Consider the following 10,250-nt stretch of genomic DNA (forward strand, 5'->3'; position numbering starts at 1 on the left):
CCTATTAGGAGTGAAGCTTAGGAGAAAATGGAGGAGATTTGACGTCTTATTTCAGTGAAGTGTTGTGGTCCCTGGGAGAAAACTGGCCCAAGAGGGAGAGAGTAAGCTGGCTGGGGAGAAGCCTGGGCTGACTGGTAGTGAAAGGATGCTGAAGAGGGCTGCACCGATGAAGCTGGAGCTAAGAGCCGTGCAGCCATCATGAAAACCCCTGGAGTGATGGGGAACCATGTAGGTATCCAAAAGCTGGACAAAGAGGGCAGTGCAGGTTTGACCCTTTGTATTTTGTGAGTGGGAATTGGCATGTAGAAGGAGGTACGACAGGACTGGGACTGGCTCAGGCAGGGAGGAGCACTCTGTGCAGACTCTGAAATACCCACTCAGTGCTTGTACTCTGCCTGTACTTTTGCCTCCTGCCTGGTAGCTCATCTAGGAGAAGCCCTCCTTTTGTGCTTTCTCCTTGGTTGGTGGTGTGTGTCTGCTGAGCAGCAAGTGACATCTAGTGTCAGCTCAGGCACCAGTAGCCGTGGCTTGGGCTGGCTCTGTCACTTCCATCCCAGGTTCTGCGACAGTTTGTGGTGCATGCAGTGGGTGCAGCTGCAGAGCCCTGCTCTGAGGGAGAGGGCAAGCTGCTTGCCCCTTTTTCTGTTGAGCTTGAACAGCTTGAGCCAGGTGCATCCATGTTTCCTCACACAGTGTGGTTCTGTCACAGGTCCTTTCCTGCAGAGATGACAAATGTTTTCCCTTTGAGGGAAACTCTTCTCCCTGGGTGTTGATAGGGGAGTAGTAAAATGGAAATGATGGAACTAGCAGTGGGAGAGGTGGGTGTAGGGGCGATGCCAGGCGCAAAGCCAGGCGTGCAGTGGTGGGAGGTGACCTGACTTCCCACCCCATGGGTGCAGTCACTCCTTAGTTTCACTTAGGCAGGCGGAGGCTGTGTGCCTTATGTGCTGCCCACAGGAGGTCAGTGGTGAGCAAGCTGAGCCCATGTCCCACTCCCAGGTCTGCCTGGTGAGGACCAAGGCTTCCTCCTTTGTCCGTGGAATGTGCATGGTGGCCTTTCCTCTACCTTTTTCCTCCATCCTGCCCTTTGGGCAGGAGCTGGACCTGGAGGCTAGGCTGCTGCAAGTCTGGAGTGTGCACTGTCTTCATCTCCAGTGACTTCTTTCTTTTTGCTATCTTTCAGGATGATCCAGAGGCACCAGCTGGTGCAGTCTGTGCTGCAGGAGCTACAGGAAGCCACCGAATGCTTTGGCCTGGAGGGCCTTACCAGTGCTGCACTGGAGGCAGAGAGGACCTTGTCATCTTTCTCCCTGCCTGGCTATTGTGGGAGTCAATTCCAAGAGGAGCTGGAGGTTGACCGGGTAGCCAGGAGCCTCTATCCTGAGGATGCCCCAAGTAACATGCTGCCTCTCGTTTGCAAAGGTGAGGGGAACCGCCTCTTTGAGGCTGCCAGTGTGCTGCTCTGGGGCAACCCCAGCCTCAGCCTGGAGCTGCAGGTGCGTACTGTGGTGGAGATGCTGCTGCACAAGCAATACTACTTGAATGGCATGATTGATTCCAAAGTGATGCTGCAGGCTGCCCGCTACTCCCTCTGCACTGACGAGACCCCGGAGATGACCAGCCTCCCCATGGCTATCCTGGAAGCCATTTTTGATGCTGATATCAAAGCTACCTGTTTTCCTGGCACCTTTGCCAACATGTGGCATGTCTATGCTCTTGCCTCAGTACTGCAGTGTAACATCTACTCCATCTATCCCATGAGCAACTTGAAGATCCGACCCTATTTCAACCGGCTCATCCGGCCCAGGAAGTGTGGCCCACGAACCTCCACACTACACATCATGTGGTCCGGGCAGCAGCTCTCCCAGCAGGTCTTCAAAGCACAGTACTTTGTGGCCGTGGTTGGCCTGGAGGAGCTAGAACCCACGATACCTTCACCAGAGCCTCCTGTCCAGCCCATGAAGACCCTTGAGCTGCTGAACAGTGACCCCCAGTTGACCTACTCCAACCTGCGTGACCGCTACAGCATTACCAAGAGCACCTTCTACCGCTGGAAGCGCCAGTCTCGTGAACACCGGCAGAAAGCGGCTGCCAGGTTTGCAGCTAAACACTTCCTCCAGTCCTGCTTTCAGGAGGGTAATATAATCCCCCTGCAGCACTTCCGACAAATGTTTCCAGAAATCTCCCGATCCACATACTATGCCTGGAAGCATGAGATGCAGACCATGGTCAATGGTGATGCCTCTGCTCTGTCTGAGGCCCACAAGTTGCAGGAGCTTCACAGGGTTGTCCCAAAAAAGGCTGATGTGAATGAGCCAGCAAATCCACAGGGGAGTTTAAAATCCTCAAGTCCTTCCCTAGATCCCATTCAAGCAGGAATCTTTATGCAAGGAGCCAAATCCTACCTGGAGAAATGCATTTCCATGAACACTCTGGTGCCTTACAGATGCTTCAAACGCAGCTTCCCTGGCATCTCCAGGTCCACTTACTATAACTGGCGAAGAAAAGCAATCAAGGAGAACCCTAACTTCAAACACCCCCAGTCACCCTTGGATAACCAGAAAACTCTAGCTATAGGAAAGCCATTCCTGCAGTTGAAGCCAAACAGCATGCCTGTTAGGAAGAGACGGAATGGAGACCGGCCAGCACCCAGGCGTCTCCTGCAGCTCCAACCTTCTCTGTGCTGGAGAAAGCAGCTGCGAGATGTGGCCAGGAGGCAGGTCCAGCAATGGCAGCTGCCATTCTGCAAGTACCGCCTGCGCTATCCATCTCTCTCATCCACAGCCTACTGGTTTTGGAAGGGCAGTGGCCAGGCCATTTGGCAGCATCGCCTGCCCTGGAGCAGCTCCAGCCTGCCATTGAACCATGTGGCTTCCCTGGTGCCTGCAAGAGCGGAGCCAGGCCTCAAACCACAGTGCCATTTGGAGGCAGCCACCAAGCACATAGATAAGCCAGTGCCTGCCATGCCGTGCAACACCACCCTTTCGGGCTATGCCATGTCGGAGAGAGCCAACAGCCGGATGTTTGTGATGGATGTGATCGCCACTGCCCAATTCAAGGCACAGGCCAAGCTGTTCCTGCAGCAGCGCTTTGAGTCGAAGACCTTCCCAACCTACAAAGAGTTCAGTGCCCGCTTCCCACTCACAGCCCGTTCCACCTATTACATGTGGAAGCGTGCTCTGCATGATGGGCTGACACTGGTGGATGCCTGAGTGCCAGCTGCCAGCTGGCTTGGCCACAGCTGCTCTGCTGATGTGCCCTTTGGCTCTCTGGTGGGGTGCCCAGGTTGGGGCCTCACTAATTTTTTTTTCTGGTTTGGTTTTGTTTTGTTCCTAGTCTCTGGCTTTTTTTTTGGTGTGGTTCAATCCGGTATGGGAGCATCCTCACAGTGCCTATTCCCAGAGGCTGGAGGGGTGGAAGGAGAATGCACTGAGTACCCCAAAGGAGAGGGACCAGGTACTTTTCCTCTCTTTGTGCTCAGAGGATGAGCAAGAGGGGCAATACTGTGCCAGTGTCATGGTGTGCTGCTGGGCCTCCTGAAATGGAAAGTCTCTCTGCCGCAGGCAGTTGCTTCAACGAGTAATGTGGATGTGCAGGATGAGCATGGAGGTGCCCAGCATCTCATCAGTGAGCAGACTAGTACTGGCTCAGCTGTAGGTGAGGAGAGGTTTGGGGAGTGCTCAGCTTTATGTAAGAAGCATCTTTGGTCTGGGTTCTTCCCAGCTAAGGAGAATAAAAGCTTCACTTGGGGCCAGTGAAGCTCTGGCTTTTAATACCTGCCTCTGGCTGCCCTGATCTTCCCTAGATGGAGCAGAGGCTGGTAGATAAGGGGACTTGTTTCCGTCCTCACTGTAATCTGTATGCTGGAAATGCTAAACTAGGAGCCAGTGTCTTTTGCAGGCTCTGGAGAAGCTGTCCATGACTTTTCAGGTCTTGTAGCAATAACCTTTCACACAAACCTTTACTCTCACAGCTGGCAGCTGCCTTACTTTTCTAGGGTCTCTCTTCCCTGATGTCTAGAATGCAGAGAGACTGAAGCTTGTGTGCTCAGTGTCCATGCATCCCCTCTGCTGTGCCGCAAGCGACATGGATGCGTGTATCTCAGTTGTAAGAAACCAAAGCAATAAAGACTCTTCCACTCCTAGTCCTGTGTAGTTTCTCACTCTCCCTGCATGATTTCCAGGCAAGGCTTTCCCCTCCCTCTCTGCTTTCTAAAACTGTCTAGTGGGCGCGAGAGTGTGTGCACACCTCAATACCTGCTTCTGAGAAGGTCCTCTTCTGGTTCCTGGTGGGGACTGTCTGCTGCTTGATATCTCCTCTCTGGAGGCCTGGCTGGAGCTGTGGTCTCCCTGGTAAGAGCCCAGGACTTGCCTTCCAGATCAGATGCAAGGCTGGAGATAATCCAGTGGGCACAGCCCTTTGTGACAGCAGGGATGCAGAGGCAATGTCTGAGATGTTGGTGGTCCTGCCCTGAAGTGGTGGTGGTGTACTGGGAGGCTGAAACCAGCTGTTTGCACCTCTGCCCTGTGAGCATCTTGAGGTGCAAGGCTGAGGAGGTCCCTGCCTGACTCCAAAAAGCCTCATCCCCTTAGTGTGTGAGCTTTCTTGTGGTGTCTGTCAGCATGCCTGTGCAGGACTAAGCTGTAGGATGTCTGGGGCTGGCTGGTACCACTGAGGGTTGTGGTGACAACTGCAGTACCTGCTCTTGCTTCCCAGAAAGCTGTCAGAAGTCAGAGCAGCCTACAGATGCAGGGGGAGAGCCTCTCAAGCTCTGCATTTACAAGGTCAGTTCCTGAGGCTGGGTCAGCAGGACTGAGTCTTGTCTTAGCCTCAGGCCTTTGATAGGGCGTTAGGAGCTTTGGTGACCATATTAAGAGGAGATGCCATAACACACGTGGTGTGTCTGTCCCCAGTCCATCCCTCTGCTCCCCCCCCACTCCCTCCTCCCAAACTCTGACAAATAGCTTATTTCTCCTTAAGGTGCCTGGAACCTCTCACTGGCTGCTGCAGCCCAGTCCTGTTCCTGATTTAGTCTGTCTTCACTCCCTGCGAGGCTCCTAGGCAGGGGGGCCCTATGCTACAAGGTTCTGCTGAGCTTTCTTCTGCAGCAGCCTGCAGGAGAAAGGGGTGCTCACGGTTGTCCTGTGGTGGGGCAGTAGTGTTGAACCAGCATGTGGGGCATGTCTTAAGAAACCATTTAGTTCCTTGTCCTTGGTGATGGTGGGATGTCAACACCACCCATCCACTCCAGCATGCCCTCTGTGGTCCCAGAGGAGGGGTTCTGGGGTGCTGGGTGCTCTGGGAAGGGAGGCACATAAGGAGCAGTGAGCTGCCAAGCAGTGCTGTGTGCTGCTGCAGAGAGCCCTGGGCTCTGTGTCAGGAAGTAATTGAAGTAATTAGCTGCCAGGGAGGACTCATCCATGAACTCCTCTAAGGGAGTGAGCTGGTAATTACTCCAGAGAGATTACCTATGTCTCCAAATTTCTGGAGGCTGGAGATAGCTGCTTTCAGCAGCAGTGGTGGTTGCAGCAGCAGCTGTGAAAATGGGTGCAAGACCCCCAGAGTGTTCCCTTCTTTGCCTGAGTCAAGGGAAGCAGCAGGGAGGGTGAGTTTTCTGTCAGTGGGTGCCAACATGGGCCCTATTTGGGTGGCCCTGAGGCTGGGGCAGACTGTGCCTGACAGCAGGGCTGGGGCATCCAGCATGGCACAGCATAAGGGGTGGTGGTCAGCTGCTGCTGGAGGCAGGTGGGCATCAGGAGAGCCTGCTGGGAGCCTTTGTGGTGCGGCCCAGTGCTCTGCAGGGTGAAGGAATGGCATCTCCTGCTCAACATCACCCAACTCTCCCTGAACAGGGAGTGCTGCATGCATCACACCTGAGCAGTTGCAGGATGAATCTCTTCCGGGTACTGAGCTCCACAGCCCTTTGCAAGACATTTTAGAAGCCCTGGTGAAGAGATCTAGGTGTAATGTTTTTCCTGCCCTTAGCTGGATGCCTAGGTGGGGCATGGTGGGAAAATAATACTCATTCCCCTCCCTATGCCTTGATGGCAGTGGGCCATGTCAGGTCACTGCCAACTGGCACCACCTAAATGGTGGCTGCTTGTTAGTTATTGATGTCATTTGTGGCTGAGCAGAGCTTAAAGGGGGGGGGGGATTGTAGCACTTGATTTGTACATGTCAGGCTGCTCTCACACTGAGCTGGTCATGGGAGATGAGTTTGAGGCAGCCTCTGCTGCTCCATGTCATGCTGCCAGGCACTGAATGGTGCATCTCTCCCTTTGCACCCAGGCAGTGAGGTTTAGCTCAGGTGTCACCTAAACTACCTCACAGACAGGTGCTTATAAATACTGACCCCAGAAAAGATGAAAATTAAAAGGTGACTGAAAAGCAGAGGCTGGGGGCCTGCAAAGTACATGGGGACCTTTCTCTTACCTGTAATTTAGGGCTTGGCTCTGCCCTGCCACTAAGGCATCCATTTGCATCTGTGGAAGGTGGGCAGTGTAGTGCAGCAGAGCCTGCCCAGGTGCTGTGGGAATATTTATTATGCCCAAGCAAAGCTTTGGGGCACTTAGCTGATACGTGTTATCTCAAGCATAGCTTTGCCTCCAGATTTTGCACAAGCAGCTGGTTGGTGCAAAGAGCAATAGTGTTGGTCTTAAAAACACATCAAAGTGGCAGAAGGGTTGCATTTCACATGATAGCTCCTGTGCTTTGCTGGGATCATCAGAGTGAAGAAGTAGCAGCAGTGGGAAGATAGAAAAGCCAGAGCCACCATTCAAAACTGCTCACAAGCTGACAAGCATAGCAGCAATTCATTATCAAGAATATCTGTGTGGAGAGGGGAAAAAAAGATGAGAAGCAAAAGAGGAAAGAAAGGGATTGTTTCATCAGTCCCTTGCATAATTCCCTCATAGGTCCAGACTACAAGCAACTAGTGCTGCCAACCTGCTTCAGTTGTTCAAACAGAATCATTTTACTCCTGTGCCCCAGGAGTATTTGTGGGGAACCATCTGCCTCTGTCCCAGCAGGTTATGCCAGCCACTGCCAGGTCCTGTCCCCTGTTCTTCTACCACCTGCTCTGCCTCCTTTCCATTAAAATTCATCTCATGTGCTGTGGCTGAAAATGTCTTCTGGAGTCCAGCTGTGGCCTATCACTGCCCTGCCATTATGCTTCATGAATATTTTTTTGCTGAACCAATTAACCGAACATCAGATCTGCCTTCTTCATGTTGGAGCCATGGCTCAGGTCTTTCCCTGGTTGCTGCCAGCTGAGGACCTCCCTGCCTGCAGCAGCAATTCCTGCTGACAACCCCTCATCACATTTCCCTGCATTTCATCCCATCTCCACCATTCCTTGCCTTCAAGGTAGCCCAGTTTCTCGACTCTTCTTCTGTATTTCATAACCCTCCTAATTTGTCTCATTAGCAAATGACACTAAGGTACCCCTCTTTCCTATGCCACCTTGCTAGTGAAAATATGGAAGATCAATCTTCATAGAGATCCTTAAGGATCTTGCCCTCCAGCCCAACTGATCTTCTAAAATGTCAACAGCTCATTAATACCTGTCTTAGCTTTCTTGGTCCAGCCCCCATCTGATAACTCTTGGTGCAGTTCTTGGTCAGCAGTTTGGCCAAGCTCCAGAGGCAGTGTTCCCAGCCTTTCCTCTTCTAGAAAACAAGTAAGCTGACATGTAATGCTGTTTTGGCACAGTCAACACCTGGAAAATACTGGTGTTTTGGAGAAAGTGCTCAGGTATGAAAGTACTTCAGGAAGAAAAACTTCCCTTTTTCAAAACTTCCCTTTTTCCAGCCTAATACTGTCAAGAGTTTGGTGCCTATGCCTGGACTTTGATATATACTACTTTGAGCATGGCATTTCAGCAGATATTGCACTTACTTGCATTTCATTTTTCCTCCCCTGGCATCTTCCTTTACTGATCTCCTAATCCCTTTTCCATCACTTCAGTAACTGTAGTGCTGAGAAAGGTAGGAGAGCTGTGGCAGGATGGACACCTCCTGACAAACACAGGTGCTTGAGAATAAAGTTATATCTTCGTGGCACTTCTCTAACTGCGTGAGTCTGGGCAGGGAGCCTGCCTGGGTGGCAGGAGGGACCCCTTGCCCATTGGGCTGTCCCTCAGCTCTCCATGCCAGAAGGCAAACTCTGTCTGCGCTCTGACTTCTGTGAGACACTGGGATTGATCCTGCCTGACATTTTGATTAAGCAACAAGATTTGTTTAAAAATGAAATCAGCAAATACTGAAAGGATTAAAAACTGGTTAAGCACTGAGTCTCCAAAAGTAAAGAAGGAGCAATTGCAGAGTGGGGGCATTTCTGCTGGGAAACCTTCAGAGGATGGGAGCAAGTTGAGCACATCTGTGCAGCCAGAAAAGCTCCTGAACAGAAATGGGCAGGAGTGTGGCAGGGTGGGAGGAGAAGAGAGGCCCTTCCACTGCTGCCCCCATCCCATCCTGCTCTCTGGCATGGCTGGAGGGGTGGCATTAGCTTCTCTGCTCAGGGGAGCTTGGCCTGAGGGGAGTTCCTGCTGATTTTGTGTGGGGAGACACAGGCCCTGTCTGGCCTAGGAACTCCTAAGTTGGGTGCTTCTGACACTTGTTAGTCTTGAGTCTCCAAAGCTTCTGAAGTACTATTAGTGAGAATATCTAAACTGCATCTTTAAGATACACCTCCTAAAGGGCATTTCTGGTCCATCTTCCTTGCTTCTGAGATTCAGCCCAGACACCTAGAGCAAAACCAGGGTCAGCTCAGAGGAGCAGCACACCTGCATATATGGTCCCCAAATGTCCCTGTGCCTGGACACCACCAGGACAAGGAGTGGAGCAGTGGAGAGGGGGCTGTATTGGGGTATAGTCCCTTGGCACCACAAAGGATAGGTGAGCAGTGGAGGGTGGTGCCAGCACCCTCCTGTGTCACGCTCACTAACCAAGCCCTCCAGTGGCATCACAGCAAGCCCTGTGGCTCACCAGTGACCATGGAGACAGCATATGCCTTGTCCCCAGCAAGGTGTCTGTACCTAGTGCACTGTCTGCTTTTGACACCACATATCCCCTTGCCCTGTGGGGACAGCTTGACCCCAGGAATGTGTTCTGGCACGTGTGGCTACCGGAGTCTGTGGAAGAATGAGCTGGTGCCTGCGTGTATGGTGAGAGGAGAGGTAATGAAGCTCCTGATTTCCCAGCAGCTGATGTCTGCCTGAGTGATGGCTCTTAATTGGCTTCTCCTGTCAGCCCCAGGAGAGATGGCATTGCCACAGGCTGTGCCTCCCTATGCTCTCTCCACTGCAGGCTGCTTTTGGGGAGCAAAGAGGAAAAGATAAACTAGGTGAAGAGATGCACTGCTACATGATTTTTAAAGGTTTTTTTTGGACAGAAATAAAAATTCGCCCTGTCTCAGATAATTAGCTATTTCCTTACTGGATTACTGTGAAGGGAAAACACTGACTATGCAATTAAGTGAGCCAAAAGACTTGCTCTGCTTTTATTTCCCCGTGTCTCTTTTCTCATCATCCTCCAGAGGAGAGATGGAGGTGAAATAAAGGCATTTCTGCTCTACCAGCATGGTTGCAATCCCACCCCACTGATGGGTGCTGGTGAGAACAAGTCGTGTCTTTGCCTCTGCAAGGGGCTTTGTCTTCCCGGGGAGTGAGAGTGCTGGGAGTGCAGCAGGAGGGACACCCCACATCCTGCTCTGGTAGTTTCCACATCACCCACCTTGGGACTGACCCCAAGGAGGGGCAGGTTGGCTGGGGGTGTGTGGGAGGACCAGTGTCCTAGTGGATGCTATTGGCTAGGGACAGTGTCCCACAGCGGTCTTGAGTCCCCCACAAACCACACCAGTTTCTTTCCCCTTCTCCATCCTCTCACCTCGTCCCTGTGGGAAGAGGAGTGAGATCCAGCATGGCCCCATCCCAGCATCCCCCATCACCACTTCCCAGCTCCTATTTGTAGCCAGTGAGCCTGTTTTGACACACCACAGCACTTGCCGAGGGGCGAGCAGTGGGAGCAGAGCAGGTGACAGCTCAGATGTATTGATTGCTCAGATCTGCGCTGAGGTGCTGGTGCTTTTTTTCTCAGCAGCTTTCTTCCTGGCTGCATCCCAGAAGGAGGTAGGATTCAAAGGCCACCCCCACCCTTGGCGCAGCCTCCATCCACCCTGTCCTTAGCTGCTTCTGAAGAGAAAGGCCTGCAGGAAGTGCTCACCTTGATGCTGTGGAGGTGACAAAAGGAGCT

At 52.3% G+C, this 10,250-nt stretch overlaps 1 protein-coding gene across 1 annotated transcript; it reads left to right on the forward strand.

The window, feature by feature from the left end:
- Positions 1 to 1,184: 1,184 nt before the first annotated feature.
- Positions 1,185 to 3,212, forward strand: VRTN (vertebrae development associated; the record flags this gene model as incomplete). The annotated part of the gene is made up of 1 exon (XM_082283106.1): positions 1,185 to 3,212. The coding sequence occupies one exon, from the start codon at positions 1,185 to 1,187 to the stop codon at positions 3,210 to 3,212; it is 2,028 nt and encodes a 675-aa protein (XP_082139232.1).
- Between the last annotated feature and the right edge of the window lie 7,038 nt (positions 3,213 to 10,250).

The sequence above is a fragment of the Coloeus monedula genome (assembly GCF_965178545.1).
Source record: "Coloeus monedula genome assembly, chromosome: 6".
Classification (NCBI taxonomy): domain Eukaryota; kingdom Metazoa; phylum Chordata; class Aves; order Passeriformes; family Corvidae; genus Coloeus; species Coloeus monedula.